The sequence below is a fragment of the Rhinopithecus roxellana genome, chromosome 4 (assembly GCF_007565055.1).
Source record: "Rhinopithecus roxellana isolate Shanxi Qingling chromosome 4, ASM756505v1, whole genome shotgun sequence".
In the NCBI taxonomy this organism is placed as follows: Eukaryota; Metazoa; Chordata; class Mammalia; order Primates; family Cercopithecidae; genus Rhinopithecus; species Rhinopithecus roxellana.
The window spans coordinates 147,950,216-147,968,304 of record NC_044552.1 but is presented as its reverse complement, the minus strand read 5'-3'; the positions used below and the strand labels follow the sequence as shown (position 1 = coordinate 147,968,304).

Genomic DNA, 18,089 nt, shown 5'->3' with positions numbered 1-18,089 from the left:
GCTTTAAAAAAACCAAAAGGTTCTGATGCTCATGTTGCAACACATTTTAAAACGCTGTTTCATTCTGGCTTCCTCAGGTACCTCACTCCGGATTCTATTAAAATCGTAATCTCTAGAAGATGGATTCAGCAAATGCCAGGCATGGAGCCATGAATGTTTTCATAAGAAACAAGAATAATAGAAAGAATGTGTGTTAGCCAGACGACACCCTGATGACACCTCCACCACCTCCCCAGCCCTTCCCAGCAGCAAAGTGATTTAGCTCAGATGGGCTTCTCCAAAATGGAAATAGTCACTTGTTTGAGCAAATAAATGTAATTAAAATTGTTCCGGAAAAATGCTAGTACTCTTCACTAATACATATCATCTTAAAAACTTATCTCTGAATTGTTTCCAAATGACAAATGTGTAAAGTTTCAAAGTACTCTCTGTTGTCTTATCCTTGTAGTGGAAGACACTGGTTTCAACACAGACGTACTGTGTGCCTCCTGTGTGTGAGGCCTGGTGCTCATGGCGCCTGTCCTTGCATGCAAAACACCACTCTTCATCTTGACGTTTCTAGACATTCAGGCGTTCCTCAGGAAACCATTTACCTTCCCTCTCCCTTTTCTATAAAATGCATGGACTGAGGAATTACTAACTGCATAGCGCTTTGTTTGCTGAATATCAAGTAAACGCACTCTTACCATATACAGGGCTGTATCTAGGCGGCCAGTTATTAGAATAAAAACAAAATACTACCTTCACCCGCTCAGATAATCCCTGCGTTTGGCTTCATGGTATGATTCCAAACTCCTAGTGACATTGTTAAAAGTGAACACGACAATGGAACTTATTTCGTGATGAAATGTCCTGAGTGTGTGTCTGTGTGTTCTCAAATTATAGCTCACATGGACAGAGAACGTTTTCTCGCTCCAGCACCAAGCGGGGATTGGGTTGCAGTGGTGAACAAAGGCCAGCGCGGCCCGCCCTCTTTGAGGCTGCAGTCTTCTGGGACACACGCCCACTAAGCAAACAACTCCACACATTAATCACGCCACAGGGCAAGCGGCAAGGGCACCATCACGTGCGGCAGGTAACCCAGGCGGGTCCTTGTCGTGGCGGAGGAAGGTCACACTGGAAGTCACCAGACAGAGGGAAGGTCACACTCCAGGTCGCAGAGCGGGGGCGGGTGGAGAACCAGGCTGCCAGGGCGCTGGCTGGAGCCCAGCGGCCACGGACCCGTGGGAGAATAACCAAACGAGGCTCCAGGACCGGCAGGAGCCGGACGGTGCATGACCGGAGAGGCCAAGCCAAGGATTTTGAACTCCACGCTACAAGCAGCCGGAAGCGTTGGCTGGCGCCAGCCGAGCACATGCGCAGAACTGCGCCCTGCAAGGCGCACTCCGCCGCAGACCCGGAGGAGGTGCTCCCAGCACCGCTGCGGACACTGCTGTTTCCTTCCAGGGACTTGGCAGAGCGGGTGATCACCTACTGTGAATCAGAACCCCCGAGACGCTGGTGCCGACGTCCTTGACCAGACTCCCGTTCTCCACCCAGTTTGATTGGCTTAGTTTTGGTCTTATAAGATTTCTCGTCTGCAACGTACATCTGCAACCGCGGCAAGCCTCCCTAAGATGCATTCTGCTGTAGGTCAGGTCATGGACACGGCGGTCCGTACACACCAGGAAACTGTGTTTGTGTGTGCGTGTATTCACTGTATAATCCAGCTTAATGCTTTCGCTTATGGGACGTTTCAAACGAATACGAAAGAGGAAAGAACAGTAAAATGAGCGCCCCCGTGGGCCACTCCCAGCTGCAGCGACCCCCAGCAGTGCCCGTGGGACTCCCCCTGCCACTGTGCCCACGGCAGGGGGTGGGGCTCTGGGTCAGTCCCAGACCTCATATTGTTTCATCCATAAATATTTCAGAATGTTTCTCTAAAAGAGAAGGTCTCTTTTAAAAATGAACAGTAATAACACATCACATCTGAAATATTTAGCAAGTACACTTTATTCTTTTTTTTTTTTTTTTTTTTTTTTTTTTTTTTTGAGATGGAGTCTCGCTCTGTCGCCCAGGCTGGAGCGCAGTGGCTGGATCTCAGCTCACTGCAAGCTCTGCCTCCCGGGTTCACGCCATTCTCCTGCCTCAGCCTCCGGAGTAGCTGGGACTACAGGCGCCCGCCACCTCGCCCGGCTAGTTTTTTGTATTTTTTTTTTGTTTGTTTGTTTTTTAGTAGAAACGGGGTTTCACCTTGTTAGACAGGATGGTCTCGATCTCCGGACCTCGTGATCTGCCCGTCTCGGCCTCCCGAAGTGCTGGGATTACAGGCTTGAGCCACCGCGCCGGGCAGCAAGTACACTTTAAAATCATTCGGATATCCCAGTCAGTGCTTACATTTCTCCAGTTAGTTCATACATTTTTTAAACTGTTTGAAACAGGAACCAGATCCAGACACTGCGATGGATTGATATGTCTGTGTCTCTTTGAATCTATAGGTTACCCTTTACCACTTTCTTGTTTTTTCCTTGCAATTTATTCGGCTACAGAGTTCCCTGGATTTGGCTGTGCAGATCCGTGGGGCATCCAGGAAGGAGTTTTCAGTCCCCTGTGTTTCTGTAACTGGTAACTAGACTGAGAGCTGTCATCAGATTCAAGATTCAATGTTGGTAGCAAAACACTTCTTCTCTTCGCTGGTGTTGCTGGCCTCTGTATTTAATGTGCCCTTAATGCAAGGAGGAAAGGCACAGCGGAGTCCTGTCTGAGGGAGAGTGAACAAGTCCCTCCATGGTGCTCCTGCTACGTAGGTCGCCCTCTGTCCATCCTGGGAACCGCTCAATGCTTTGAGGTATGCACAAGTTAAAAATGCAATCACTACCATTTCCACTAGAAGGAACCAGGGCTTAGTCGGGGAAAAGCAGCAAATTCCAGGGCCGGAGTGGGGTCAGTCCACAAGGAGCCCGTGGGGTCCTGCTGAGGCAGAAGGCGGGACATGCTCAGAGACAGGGCTGCCCACCAACAGGAAGCAGAGGAGCCGCTTCCATGACTCCCACACCCAGTCCGAGGCCATGTTAGCGCCAAACGGTGACAAAATCATGACAACTGTCACCCACTGGATACAGAATAACTCATGAGTCTACACTGACATGAAGGAAGGAATGAAGGAATGAATTAGGAATGCTTATTCTTTCTGTGGAAAGAACTAATAAATGCATTAGGGAGATGGAATTAGAAAATCGCAGCTGCTTCATGAGTGTACTTGCTCTTACCATCTTCACCTCATGATGGCCAGCAGGCAGCTTCCTGATGGAGCAGAGGGATGGGTCGCTTCTCATGGATCCAGGGAAACCAAAGCCTTGAAAAGAGAGACACCAAGGCCACCTCTGCCCTCAGCCTCTCAGGCCGCAGGCGAGCGCAGGTCCACGCTAAGGCAAAGCCGAGGAACGACGCGAGAAACACCAAGGCCACCTCTGCCCTCAGCCTCTCAGGCCGCAGGCGAGCGCAGGTCCACGTTAAGGCAAAGCCGAGGAACGACGCGAGAAACACCAAGGCCACCTCTGCCCTCAGCCTCTCAGGCCGCAGGCGAGCGCAGGTCCACGCTAAGGCAAAGCCGAGGAACGACGCGAGAAACACCAAGGCCACCTCTGCCCTCAGCCTCTCAGGCCGCAGGCGAGCGCAGGTCCACGCTAAGGCAAAGCCGAGGAACGACGCGAGAAACACCAAGGCCACCTCTGCCCTCAGCCTCTCAGGCCACAGGTAAGCGCATGTCCACGCTAAGGCAAAGCCGAGGAACGACGCGAGAAACACCAAGGCCACCTCTGCCCTCAGCCTCTCAGGCTACAGGTAAGCGCAGGTCCACGCTAAGGCAAAGCCGAGGAACGACGCGAGAAACACCAAGGCCACCTCTGCCCTCAGCCTCTCAGGCCGCAGGCGAGCGCAGGTCCACGCTAAGGCAAAGCCGAGGAACGACGCGAGAAACACCAAGGCCACCTCTGCCCTCAGCCTCTCAGGCCGCAGGCGAGCGCAGGTCCACGCTAAGGCAAAGCCGAGGAACGACGCGAGAAACACCAAGGCCACCTCTGCCCTCAGCCTCTCAGGCCGCAGGCGAGCGCATGTCCACGCTAAGGCAAAGCCGAGGAACTACGCCTTCTGGTTGTCATTCATAAAATTTATTTTGGAAAAATATTTTAAAAAGGAATTTCTTCATTAACAAAACAGTAAAAAACTCAAATAACATTTGCACAATATTCCATAAATACATTTATATACAAAAAATATAGTCACATAGACCCGAAGTGCCTTTGTACATATTTACCAAAATTTAAATTATAAAAAATGAACATCACAAAATACTCAAGCTTTACAGATATCATGAAAAATATTTTTACAAATCCAAAAAATAACACACATCTCTTCCATCTAGAAAAAGCACATTTTCGTATCAAAAAGGACAATAAAGGCAGTGTTTGTGTTTCTAATTCAAGAAAAGACTGGCTCATAAGAATCCAAAATATACACTTCAGGCAGTGCATGCTTCTTATGCGTAATTCAGTTCACCCATTTAAATATATATTCTCTTAAGAGCAACTGTCCATAGTGCAACGGCGACGTCACGGAAGGCAGAGCCGCAGGCGGCCGGGCCGTGGCAGGCTGTCGGCAGGCGTCGAGGACCTCAGGAGGAGAACCTGCTCGGTCTGAACTCATTTTCTCAGCAGCAGTCCACGAGGCCTCCCTCCTCTTCAGCAGCATTCGTTGGGGCATATATCCTTGGAATTTTACTTATGTTAAGAGAAACAGGAATCTTGCCATCTCACTTCCATTTTACACCTGGAGGGGCCACAAGACAAATGGGAAGTTAGCCTGAGACAGATTCCCATTCTCCGGCTTCAGGTGCTCCCATGCTGAGGAGGAGCGGGCGGCCGCTGCCGGCACTGACCTCAGTTGCTATGACACACTCGTCCTTCTCCTCGGATATGACGTACACCGACTGGTACTTCGTGTCTTTTGAAGTCGAACAGCCCGAGTCCGGCCTTTTTCTTTCCGATGCTTCTCCACTAAAAGGAAAATAGAGAAAATCCACAATGAATGCATGAGAACATTTGGGAAGAGAAATGGGCCGGTGCTTCCAGGAAGACACCCCCAGGTACCCCCTCCTGAGGCCCCGCCCACAGCACGCACCCCCTGAGTGTGGTCGGGGTCCCCTTCTCCTCTCCTGAGGAGCCCTGGGGCTGGCACTTGGTGTCACGCTTGCTATGCGCGTCCCTGACGGCGGCGTCGTCACCCTTGAGGTCCTGCACGAGGTTATAGTCCACCGCGGGGTAGCGCGCCTTGAAGCCATTCTTGTCAGCACTGTGGTCCCCGTGGAAGTCCGCCTTCTTGTTGGTGTTTTTGATCTGTGTGGCCCCGATGACGCTGACTGAGATGTCCTTCTCACGCTGGCAGTTGGCCAGGTTGTTCATAGTCTCCGTCTCCCCCCGGCAAGGGTCGGCTGGGGGCCGGCGCTTCTGCAGCCTCAGCCGGACGCAGACCACCACGGCAGCACAGCCCAGCAGCAGCATGAGGACAAGGACGACCCCGGCGCACACGGCCACCCAGGGGAATGGCCCACCCTGGCCCTCTAGCTTCTCAGTGAGGTCCACCACCGCTGGGCCCGGGGGCAGCTCGGGGAGCAGGAACTGGCAGTTGGGACCCCCGTAGCCCCGGGCACACTCGCACACGTAGCGGTGGCCCCTCTCGTGGCAGGTGGCCCCATTGTGGCAGGGTGCGTGCTCACACCTGCTGACAGGGGCACTGCAGTTCCTGCCCGTGTAGCCGGGCGGGCAGGTGCAGGAGAAGTCGTTCATGCCGTCCCGGCAGGTGCCCCCGTTGGCGCATGGAGCGGAGGCGCAGTCGTCCACATTGTTGTCACAGTGCCTCCCAGAGAAGCCGGCCTGGCAGCGGCACAAGTAGGCATCGCCGAGGTCCACACACTTGGCGCCTGGAACACAGGGACATGAGCGTCACGTGTTTCCTTGTAGGTCTGTTCACCAAAAAGTCATTCTGAAGCATCTATCTGTCTGTCACCGTAGAAACCAGACAAACCAAAGACAGCCTGTGGCCTGAATGAGTCAACAGTGCAAGGTGACGTGGTCTAGGACCTCAAATACGAGAGGTGTCCAGGTCTAGCTCTACAAGTTAGAAACCACGCGGGGTAGTATCTGGACAGGCGCTGTGCAGAACCCTCCGCCTGGTGACTGCATTAGTCGCCACAACAGCCCGACAAGAGCATGTGCCACTGGACCCAGGTTTCAGATGGGGAAACTGAGACTTAACGAGGGTGTCCTTGCTCCCGGTTACACAGTGAGTGAGAGGAGCAGGCACTGACAACAGGGGAGGGAGGGAGGGAGAGAGGGAGGGAGGCAAAGGATGACCATTCCAGAATGCTCTGGCAGATCTGGGGCCCAGCTCTCCTTGCTGTGTGTCTGCTTTGGGCAGCCAGCCCCTCACTGCTAGCAGGAGGCTCTCTGTCCTCACTCAGGGACACCCCTGACTATTGTGCTGGATGGCCACACAGCTGAGCCACTCTCCCAAGCTGGAGTGGCCGGGGCCTGTGGGCATCACTTACTGAACCCGAGGCGGCCTCAGGTGCCCCGAGCACCTCGTGGCCCTGAGCAAGTCATACACTGCTTGGTCTAGGTTTTCGCAGAGAACTTCGTAATAAATGCCCCAGCCTCTCTCACTCCCCAGGTCTTTCCAGACTCAAAGATAGAGTTTCCATCGAGAATTCCTGGCGGTCTGGATAAAAGTGCTTCCTAAACTGGAGGTTACTCACAAATGCTCATTCTTAATGCCATCTCAGTATTGACCACTCGCCCAAGTCTCTGAGCAATCGCCAGCTGCCCCCTTACCATTAGAACAGGGTGAAGAACTGCAGTAGTCAATTTTCTTCTCACAGTTGAAGCCGGAGTAGCCCACGGGGCAGCGGCAGCTGTACCCTCCATCGGGGCTGTCTGAGCACCGGCCCCCGTTAAAGCAAGGGCCGTCCGCACAGGTCATAGCACTCAATTCACAGATTTTGCCATAGAAGCCAGGTGGGCAGGTACAGGAATAGCTGTTCTCGAGATCCTACATGATGGAGAGGTCAGAAAATGCTTTCCAAAGTTGCTCCAAGGAGCCCAACACTCCATTCAACACCAGGGCACCCCAGCTTTGGGGTAAGATGCCACGGAGCCTCCAACTCACCGTGCAGCTCCCTCCATTCTTGCAAGGGCTGGGGTCACACTCGTCGATCCCCAGCTCGCAGGTGGCACCTGTGTACCCAGGCCGGCAGGAGCAAGTGTAGCTCCCCTGGCCCGTGTTGGTGCAGGTGGCCCCATTCTTGCAGGGCTTATGGTGTGTGCAGTAGTTCAGGTCTGTGAGGGGTAGGGACAGGAAAAGTAGGAGATAGGAAGCTCGACGTCAAATGCAGGAAGACTTTATTTTTCCAGTGACCAAACAGCCAGGGAAGTCCAGGGCTGCTCTGGAGGGAGCAGGCCGCCTCAGGGAGAGAAGGCTTACCCTGGTTGCAGAAAAGGCCCCCCCAGCCTTCCTGGCAGTTGCACTGCCAGGGCTGCTGGCAGGTGCCATGGAGACAGCCTGGATAGCGGATGCACTCGTCACAGTACCGGCCCTGCCAACCCACTCTGCACCTTGGAGAAAAGCAGAAGACTCAGATGGAGGCTGCCTGTTGCTGGCTGTGCAGTGGACATCTTCACCCTAGAAGCCATCTTCCCGCAGCACCAGTGAGCCTCTGGTTCTCCAGGTCAGCAGAACACTGGGTCACCTTGGGAGCTGTGGCCTGGCCTGGGCCCCACCAGAAGTTCTGGCTTCGTGGGTATTAGGACAGCCCCAGTGTCAGCATCTCAAAAATCACTCCCTGAGTGATTCTGGGATGAGGCAACATTGGAGAACCACTGAACGATACTGTCGTTTCCTGTGCCAACTCTTTTTAAACTACTCTCTGTAAATCCTCATAGCCATGAAGGGGCGTAAATGAATGACAACGCCATGACCTCACATGCTGCCAAACATTTATTAAGTAGAACCACGAGAAAACAGCCCCCTGCTCAATCAATCCTACTGGAGGTTTTTGAATGATCACCTATAGGGCTGTTTTTACAAATACACCAGGTATGAAAGGGTAACAAGAAAAGGCAACACAACAGACCACCACCTTGTGCGGACTTACTTGCATTCCCCTGGCTTGTCACAAAATCCATGCTGCTCATCACATCCCGGCAGGCAGATCGCTACAAGCAAAGGAAAAACAGGGTCAAGCCCCACGCCAAGTACCTCCCAACAGGGCTGCTGCCCTTGGGGCTGGGACACAAGGTGCCGGCTTCAGTCAGCAAATCCCAGCTGAGTTAATCTCCCCAGGTTGTGGAGGACTGACCCCCCTGCCTAGTAGCCTGGGACTTGACTCAGCCCTGGGGATGAGCATTCTTCTTAACACAGTGGCTCAAGGACAAAAGGGCTCTCGGAAGCCCCCACCCCCACCCAATCCCCTTTTCTTCTAAGAGAGGGTCAGAAGTCTTCCCCCTCCTCCTCCCCCATTTCCCAATTCTATGCACAAAGCTCCACCTCTTAATATCCCAGAAAGTGTGTGTGCAGATAAGAGTGGACAGCTGGTATGCAGGGTGCCAGGGCAGGACAGCTGCTCCATTGTCTGTCCTCTACGGCAGCTGCCCCAGCGCAACAATGCCGGCCTCCCCCGCGCCCCCAGCCCCACCTCCTCACACACACCCCTCGCGTGTACACACACACACACACACACACACCCCTTCTGCCAATGGGAGCCGGCGGGTGTCCCTGCGCCTATCCCCGGAGAGATCTAATCTACGGCACGCGCAAGCTGGGGGCGGGGAGACACTTCAGTGTTTGAAGAAAAAAGTCTAAGTTTCTGGCTACCCTGTGGTGAAGAAGAGGCAGGGAGGCAGGCTGGGAGGCAGCAGACTGGCCAGAGGCTCCCACAGGGCAGGGGGTGGACATTGGGCTTGAGGCTTGGAGCTGGCTCTTGCTGCCTGGTTATGAAACTCATTAACAAGCAGCTCCACAAGTTTTATTTTGCTTTGTTAAAAAAAAAAAAAAAAAAAAAAAAAAAAAAAAAAAAAAAAAACAGAACTAGTTCAGGCCAAGGCAGAGCTTAGAAGGAACTCAGTGAGTTCTAGAGGGAATTTGGGAAGCTAAGTAACCAGGACATCAAGGCACTCAGTGAATGGGAAGACCCACCCTCAACCCCAGGCACTACCCAGCTCCTACCAGAGGTTCTGGGCCTCACAGAGCGCCTCTCCAAGGTTGTCTGTTTCCAAGCAAGGAGAATGACAGTTTCCTGGAGTTTCTGGGCAGCTCCAGGTCCGACCCAATCCCCAGCTGTGACCCAATCCCCAGCTGTAGGGAAATCCGGTACCAATGGGCTGGGACGGCCAGGCGTGCAGATGAGGCCTCAGTAAGCTGGAGAGAGGGCTCTTGAGGTCCCCATGAACCAGAACCAGGAGCCAGCATGGCCCCTACCCCTGCCCTAGTCACCTGCCTGCCATTAAATTGACATATCAATACCTAATAATCAGGCAGGCAGAGCCACCGTCACTACTGGGAAGACATTGCTTTTCCAGACAAGGCGCTGCCTGAGCATTCAAGCCAGATGGGGCTATGCACCCCTCGCCCACACAGGCCTTGGAGACCCAGCCTCAGCAGCCCACAGGAGCAAAAGCCTGCCCTCTGGCCAGCACAGACAGTGCACGTCACAGGGAGTATCCGGAAAGGCGTTTGCTCCAGAGAGGTCAAGCACACCAGCTCCAGAGAGAAAATGGAACGTTTCCCAGTGTGATGCTGTCACAGCACAGGGAACTCTGGTTGAAAGCGTGCCCCTGACACACAAGCTCTCTCTGTGTTCCTCCCTTCCTTCCTCCTCTCCCTCTCTAATACACACACCCTGAGGGTAGCACTGGCTTTACTTCCTGACCCCTGGCCCTGCCTCTAAAATCCTCCCTGATTAAGAAAGGCAGTTCCGATAGTGGATAAACAGTCTTGGATGTTAAAATGTCTGCACTGACCCCAATCCCCAGACTCGGGACCTGTGACTTATAGCAATCCACTTCTGTCCTCTGGGCCTCAGTTTCCCCACCAGAACATCTCTACAGTCCCAAGCTCCCCCAGGCTCAGGAAGCCTCATCCCTGCCCGCGGTCCGTGATGGTGGATGAGTGAGCCAGCGGTGCCTTCCCAGAGACTCACGCTCTGTGCAGTAGGGCCCTTTCCAGCCAGGGTTGCACACTTTCTCCCCACGCTCCCCACAGGTGAAGTGGCCGAAGGCATCGTCCCGGGGGCGGCAGAAAACGGAGCAACCCTCTCCATAGTAGTGTTCGTCACACACGAAGCGGTAGGAGTACTTGAGATCCGTGCGGCCGCTGCTGTGCAGGTCCTGGGACCACTCCTCACCCACCGTCAGGTGCCTCTGGGTGGCCAGGCGGCTGATGAGTCTTTCTGGGTTTTCTGTGGGGAGAAGATGTTCCTGGTTGGTTCTGACCGAGAACCTTGAGACTGGGGACAGAGCACGGGGTGGGACCCAGACATTCAGCACAGGAAGGAGGGCCAAGTCCTTCTACCCTGAACTTTCTGGGGCTCGTGAAGAATGAAAGCTGTCTGGGTTTGGTTGCGGGATGGGTGGGCAAAGTCCAATGCTATTAACTGGGGGAAGCAGTTTTGGGGTTTGGGTTTTGTTTTTACCTGTTGCGAGGTCATCAGGAGAATCTGTGTGGAGAGCTTCAATAATCAGAGAGAAGGTGCCCTAGGAGAGAGGGTAGAGGACGTAAGACAACCCAGAAATGTAACGAAAAGAAAAAGGCAAAAAGCAAAGTCATTCGTAACAACTAGGTCAGCAACAGAGGCCTGAAGGCTGCAGGTCTGGGGCAGCGTGTCTGGGGAGGGTCTCCACGCATCTCCTGCCTGCTCTCACCTTCCCTAAGGAAATGGAGTAACATTTTTAAAGAGTGGTTTCCTGACGTGTGTTTTCAGGATATACTACAGGATATTACGTTGTTTTTTTAATGAGAGAGAGAGAGAGAGAGAGAGAGAGAGAGAGAGAGAGAGAGAGAGAGAATGCAGGCAAAATGGGGTGGAAAAGGGCTGAGGGCCGTTGTCACTTTTCTCGGGGGATGGGCACGCTCCGGGTGACAGCGGTCCCGCTGCGCGGGTAATTGCGCCACCAACGCATCTAGGAGTCGGAAAACCAGAACCTTCCCACGTGAAGGGGCGCCTCTGACTGGGGACCCGGCACAGAGGCCGGATACGGAAATCTCCCGGGCGCGCTCGGCCTCTCCTCTTCGCCCCAGCGCGGGCCCCTCCTGCAGCCCGCGGGGCCCCGGGGCGAGGTGTCCGCGCTGCTGGGCCAGAGCCCTGGGGCCGCCGCCAGGCAGATCGCAGCGCCCACCCGCGCCTCGCGGGGTCCCCGAGGTCCCGCCACCGAGCGCCCGAAGCGGGATCTCAGCGCGTCCTTCCGCCCGCCACGCTTCAGGCCCGGCCCGGCGCCCGCAGGTGCGGCACTCACCGGCCAGGTGAAGCCGAAGGGGAAGCGGATGGGGTTGCTGAACGCGGGGTCGGCGCCCGCGCCGTCGGGCAGGCTGAAGGAGTCGACGCCCAGCACGGGGGTGACGACGCTGCCGTAGGTGCAGGGCGGCTCGGGGGACACGCTGGCCTGGTAGTGCTTGAGGCACACGCGGAAGAAGGTCCGGCAGGCGCACGGCGGCGGCCCCGCGCCCCCGCGGCAGCAGTTGCGGTTCCCCAGCAGCCCCTTCTTGTTGACGAACTCCTGCAGCTTCAGCTCAAACACCCCTGAGCTCCAGACCTGCGCGGGGGAGGGCGGGGGCGTGAGGACGCGGGACCCGCCCGGGAGAGGGGCATGGGCCCTGCGTGAGGGGTGCGCGGGGAGCCTGGGGGCGCTCAGGGGCCGAGCGCGCTCGCGGCACGGCCGGCGCTGGGGTCCTCTCCCCCGGGATTCACCTTCGGGGCCGTGATTGGCGCGGCCTGTGTCGCTGTCCGCCCCTCCCTACGCGCTCCTGCCCCGCGCCCCCGGTCCGCCGTGCGACCCCGCAGGGCTGCGGCGCCCCCACCTGCCCGCCTACCTGACACAGCAAGGCCGAGAGCACCGCCAGGGCCAGCGCGCACCGACCGCCCATGCTGCTTCGCCCCACGCGCAAGCCTGCGGGGGGCCTCTTCTCTCCTTAGAACAGAGGCGGACGCGCGGGGGATCGATGGGCCCCGGGGAGCGTGGGCAGAAAAGCTCCCTCGCCTCGCCCCAGACCGGAGGACCCAGGACTTCTTTCTTTAAAAGCCGGTCTCCGCCTCTTCCCGAGGCCGCGGTTCTTTATATCCGCCCTGCGAGGTCCCGCGGGAGCCCCAGGGATGCCCGAGGAAAGGCGGCTCTCGGGGGACAGCGCGGCGGCGGCGGCGACTTTCGTTTTCCTCCTTCCTCCCAGTCCCCGAGGAGGTGAGGGTCGCCGGCTTCCTGGTTTTGTCTTAAGCTTCTTCGCAGGAGAGGGAGGGGGAGAGAGAGAAAGAGAGAGAGTCCAGATATTGAGCTTAATTCCCAAGAGAGCTGCAGAGCTTCCTCCCGAGCCGATTAGAAAGCCGCGGTCTGGAAATCCCACGGGCGAGGCGATAATCCGGGGCCAGCGGCGAGCGCGGAGGGGACGGTCGGCCGCGGCGGGTGTGCGCGGCGGCCCCTGCGGATCGCGGCCGGGTGTCACTCGGCGGCGGCAGTCGTTCCGGGAGCACTCCGGGCTCTGATCTCCGGTGTCACAGCAAAGATCCGCGTCTTTCCGATGAATCCAGCCAATGCCATCCAGTACACACGCGCAGGACCGGAGGGGCCGGGCCGTGGGAGGAGGATCTGCGCCGCGGCTGCCTGGGTTCCCCTGCGCTCTGCCCTCGGCCCGGTCGGGTCTCCGCGGGTGCGTGCAGAGGATCTGGCTCTCGTCGGCGCCTGCCACACTTATATTCCACCGGCCGCCCGCATGGCTAATGAGATGCAAATCAGCAGCCCCCCAATCTGGCGAGAGCTGTCACAAAGGAGCCACTTTTCCAAACCCTCCTCTCAATGGATCGCCAAATGGTCAGTGAGCTGTAAAATGTGCAACCCTCCTCCCCGCCCCCACCCTTCCCCGCCCCCCCAGTCCTCCCCTGCCCCCGCCCCCAGCTCCCCCTTCCTCCCTCACCACACAAAACGCACTCATTTACATTCCTGCAAAATGTTCACCGCAAGAATCCCCCTGCTTCTGGAGCTTGTGCCGCCGCCCCGTCCCCTCCGCACGCCCTCCCGGGCCGCAGACGCCCAGAGACCCTCGGCCACACGCGGGGGGCGGCGCAGCGGGCCCCACTTGAGCAGCGGGACGCGGCCTCTGAAACTCCGGGCCGCGGCGCCCGCCGAGGGGTCTCCTCGCGCCGACAGCGTCCCGGGGGCTTGGGGAGGGCGGCTGCGAGCAGGAGGATGAAGTTCCAGGCCCAAGCTCTCGGGGGGCCGCCCCTTCTTCGGGGCAGGCGCTTCCTAAGGAGGAGTCTCTCGGGGGCGGAGGCGGGGGTGGCGACTGGGGAGCATCGTAGGAAAGGGGCGGGCGGAGCGGTGGACCGAGGGCTTCTAGAGCGAAGCGGCAGTTTCGGGAAGTTTGGGGAGGTCCGACGCGGGGACACCTCCTGGCCCAGGATGGCGACTGAGCCTGGGGGAGTGCAGAACCGGCCCGCGGGCGGGGCCAGGACGCCCCCGGGACACCGGCATCCCCCCGCCTTCGGTGCCCTCTCGTGGTCCGCGGCCACTGGGAGTGGGGGCCCGGGGGCCGGGCAACACATTCCCGGAGCCAGGAGAACCTGGCCTTCAACTCCCCCCATAGACACGCGCCCTCCCCCACAGGATCCTCGGCCGCCGCCACCTTCCCCGGGTCTCGGCCCTTCTCTCCCGGGTATCCCCCTCGGCCTCCCTCCGCCTGGTAAGAAGTGAGTTTGGTGTGTGTCGTTCGCGTGGCTGTCATTAAGGCAGCCTGTTATTGTGCGAGGCTGAATCAGTGGCTCTTTGTGCGCTCAGCTGTATGGTAATGCAGACAGCACCTGCTCCCCGCACAATGCGGAGAGAAAGAGCTCCCCTCCGCGCGCGCCGCGGCCTCTGCAACAATGTCCGGCACATGTTCTAAAGCCCCATCCAGCCCCGGCCCCCAACCCACAACCTTTACACAACCGTCACCTTATTAGGTTTTTACACGTCCATCAGACACTAGAACTTTTGTTTTCATTTTTTAAAGGGAAATGAGTTTATTGGGAGGGTCGAGAACACACGTATCATACAATGAATTATCTAAATTGCCCTCTTAGGCACCATGGAGAAGTAAGTTGGGGCAGAGACTCCTCCTGTGGCACCTAGCTTTGCACTTCTCCCTCTCTTTACCATCCCCGCCAGCGGCTCCCTGACCACCCCCAACACCTCCGTAGCTTCATTAGGGTTCCAGGTGAGTGTTGGAGTGCCCCCTTTGATTGTAGCTCAGCCCCAAGGAAGCAGCCTGGCCAGTGTCCTCTGTAGGTGTGTTAGAACTGCCTTATTGGTGAGAACAGGGCACCGTCGAGGCAGAACGTTACTTTCATCCCGGCAGATGTCTTGATCACAAAGTGTCTAAGCAGAGGGAAAGTCTTCAAACACCAAGGACAACCACTGCAGCCAGACATCTGAAGGTCACGTGGCAAAGTCGTCCAGGGCAGGCCCTCTGGCTGTCGCGCAGCTGGAACTGCTACTCTGTGGCTCCTCTTCAGGTGACCCAGCCTGTCTCCTGCTACCTTGTTTCCCAAATACCTGTGAAGTTTTAGGATCAACAGAGATGTCCACTTTAGGTTTTCCACTGTTGCCTCCTGGAATAGTGAAGAGTTAACCACCAGAAACAAGCACGTGATGGTTAGTGCCAGGTGAGAAAGCCAGGCTGGGACCTCACCGTGAACCCCCTACTGTTTGGTTCAGAGCAAATGGAGTCTTCAGAAGATGCTGCCACCTCCATGATGGTGTCCTTTTTGGGCTCTAGAGGGACTTGCTGTCACCACAGGGAGGGGCCAGCTCAAATCCTAATTTAATCTTGCCACCTAGTGTCAGGATCCTTTTTTCTCTAGGTTGATGTTTCCTCCAAAAGCTGACTTCTGAGCATTCTGCTTCCCTAAGGCACAGGAGCTGTTCCCTGTGCTGGGGGGTGGAGGTGGGGGTGGGGGTAGGTGAGAGGGTTTCAGGAGCAGAAGAAATGTAAAAGAAAAGAATTCGAGGTCAGAATCCAGAATCCTCTGCCTGTAAGACTGAGTGTAGATTTCAGTAAGAAATGAAATATCAGGAACCTTTTAATTAGAAAATGGAAGTGGAAAACAGGCTCATTTGAATGCCTGTTTAGAAAACTGGAAATAAAAAGTTCCACGCGCAAGGGCTTAAACCTTGGGGGAAAAAAAGACTTGCCCCAAATCTTTAACAAACCCCCCTCAGTATCAAGTATTTGTTAAATTGACACGGCACAGATTTCTCGATTACGGCGGCAAAGCGGAACTGAAAGGCATCGTAAAATCCATCAGAATCCTGCCCAAAGCGTTCATTCTTTTCCAACTTAATTTATGCCACGCGATTCTGTATTGGGGAAATCAAGCAGAAAGCCCTTTTCTTCTTCTCCCTCTCCTTCCTCCTCCTCCTGTTCTTCTCCTTTCTCTTTCCTCCTCCTCCTCCTCTTTCTCCTTCTCCACCTCCTTCCTCTTCTTCCTTCTCCTCCTTCTTCTCCTTCTTCCTCTCCCCCATTTCTCTCTTCCCACCCCCAAGTTTGTTCCTCTCTCCCTTTCTCTTTCAAAAGCTGTGCTAACGGGGAGACTGTTTAACTTCAGCGTTTCTATAGGAGCCTGTTGTAGTTTAACTCCTGCGCACCAGTAGCTGGGATGAACAAAGGAGAGACTCGAGGTCCAACTATTCATCCTTTCTTTGCACTTTAATTTTCATTGATTGGGAAGACAAGGGGAGCCCTTAGGGATTCGAGCTGGAGGGGACGACACGCCTTTAGACGCCATCAGCCCCCTAGCCAGCCATCTGCTCCGAACCAAATGGCGTTTTTTCACTCCCTAACTGCATGTCTCTATACTCCCACAACTAAGCACTCTGAACCCCACAAATGCATGAGGGTGCTTAAGCCAGGGTATGTTAAATAGGCTTGCCTCAGTGTTGGCCCTGGCTGCCGGAGTCCCTCCTCCCCACACTATAAATCCTCACCTTGCTCATTAGGAAAAAAAACAGGAAACTTTCTTTTAAATACTTTTTTATGTCTCAGCAAATTTACTGTGCAAAGTGAGGCTCATTAGGGCTTAGAAGGCACCCAATACATCAGACACAGAAATGGAAGGAGGAATTTGCTGCCTGGTGGTGGTGTTTTTTGTTGTTTTGTTTTCTGGGCAGCACAACCCCACAGGCTGAGTAACTCCAGTGTCCAGGGTAAGCTTAGGCTGTATAATGATCAGAGCTGCAGCCACAGCAACCACATGTGGAGTTCTCTGTTTGCTGGAGACACTGATTATCTTCCCACCATTTTATTAGGCCACCTGGGAATAAAAGCTTATGGCCATCATCTTATCAAATTCCAATGTGGCCATCCTCAGCAGGGTGTGCATGACCTAATACCATGGTCACCCAATCCTATTCCAACCCCCCTTTCCAAAGAAAGGTTCTGTTCTCCAGGTTTGTGTGTGGTGGTGACTGTGGTGGGGGCAGGAGGGCCTGTGCAGATTGCAATAAACAATGCCCAGAATAGGCTGAGACTCTAGGCCAGCCACAGGTTCAGTTTTCTGTGTAAACAAGTCTGGAGACTTGAGTGGGGTTTGTGTTTTCTCAGACCAACTGAATACTGTATACCCAACAGAGAGGTTCTCTTATTCCTAAGAAGAATTAGGGTCCTTGTTCAGAACAACAAGATAAAAAACTTCCAGGCAGCAAATCTGGTGTTGATTAAACATGCCAGCTTACTTGAAATAAAGAAGAAGAAGAAGGGGACCTAGACCATGCTTATTAATTAGTATTGGTATCACATCTGCACCAACCACCCTCTGCCCATTCTCCATCAGTCAGTTTTGGAATCTGAAAGCAGTTAACGTAGTGGAGGAATGGACCCGCTTGCTGCCACAAGGGAAGCTCTCAGAGGCGTCCGTAGGCGAAGCCTCTGCGTAGTGGAGCTATGGTGGATACGTCCTTGCTCCTTACTTCTTAAGGCTGTCTTTGGACACGTGAACATAGAACCTTACCCCCCCACACACACACACTCACTGGGCCATGTCCCCTGCCCAGCCACGCCCACCCAAGTGGGTGCACAGATGTGTGGACACTCGGTTGCCGCGCGCGTGGACTTACAAGCCCACGAAGCCATCATTCGTCACAGCCTGGAAAAGGGAGGGGGCGTCGATCTGGTTTATGTTTGGACTTCGAGGCTCCCCCAGCGCTGGCGCGGGCAGGAAGGAGGTGAGCGCCGCCCGCGTGCACACAAGGCAAGCGGCCCCCAGGCAGCGGCGCTTCCAAAGCGGGCAGGAGCGCGACCCCCGGCGCGGGCAGCTCTGCGCGGGGGTGGGCGACGGTGGGGGCACGAGAACAGCAGCCGGGGGGAAGGAATCAGCCCCGCAGCGGCTCCTAAGCCTCCCTGCTGGCCGCAGGCTGCGCCGCTGGAGACTCAGCGAGTGACTTCCCCAGTGCGGCGGGGTCCTGGAGCCACACACCCATTTCCTTTCTCAGGATCCGCGGCCGTGCAGAGAACAGGAAGGCGGGCTCCAACCCCACCTGGTTCGTGTCGGGCGGTCGTTTTGCTGTGGGGGGAGTCCGAACCGCGCCACGGGCCTGCGAGACGCCCACTTCTCGCGTGCGTGGAGCCCGGGGCCGAGGCCAGGCCCACGGCGAGCAGCGGAGGCATGTGCTGATTTGCATGAGAACGGGCGGGTCGCGTGGCTCAGCTGGCGGCCCCAGCGCAGATGACGGCTCGGCCGCCGGCCCCCGCCCCCTCCTCCGCGCCGCGGTTCCTTCCCCTGGAACCCGCGGATCATCTGCCGGGACTGTCCAGCGCTCCATCTC

General features: G+C 56.0%; 1 protein-coding gene across 1 annotated transcript; it reads right to left on the bottom strand.

Annotated features, from left to right (window-relative positions):
- Positions 1 to 4,126: 4,126 nt before the first annotated feature.
- DLL1 (delta like canonical Notch ligand 1) lies at positions 4,127 to 13,127 on the bottom strand. Its single transcript, XM_010378707.2, has 11 exons — positions 12,115 to 13,127; positions 11,541 to 11,837; positions 10,721 to 10,781; positions 10,229 to 10,486; positions 8,186 to 8,246; positions 7,516 to 7,646; positions 7,201 to 7,370; positions 6,867 to 7,083; positions 5,158 to 5,956; positions 4,916 to 5,033; positions 4,127 to 4,806 (listed from the first exon to the last, which is right to left on the bottom strand). The coding sequence occupies exons 1-11, from the start codon at positions 12,166 to 12,168 to the stop codon at positions 4,801 to 4,803; spliced, it is 2,172 nt and encodes a 723-aa protein (XP_010377009.2). The 5' UTR covers positions 12,169 to 13,127; the 3' UTR covers positions 4,127 to 4,800.
- Between the last annotated feature and the right edge of the window lie 4,962 nt (positions 13,128 to 18,089).

What these genes read in the sequence shown, in the direction of transcription:
- DLL1 (XM_010378707.2), bottom strand. Translation starts at nt 12,168, where the DNA reads ATGGGCGGTCGGTGCGCGCTGGCCCTGGCGGTGCTCTCGGCCTTGCTG. An exon ending in TCTCGGCCTTGCTGTGTCAG is followed by an intron (nt 11,838 to 12,114) that starts GTAGGCGGGCAG and finishes TCCCCCGCGCAG; the next exon opens with GTCTGGAGCTCAGGGGTGTT. An exon ending in TCCTGATGACCTCGCAACAG is followed by an intron (nt 10,487 to 10,720) that starts GTAAAAACAAAA and finishes TTCTCCCCACAG; the next exon opens with AAAACCCAGAAAGACTCATC.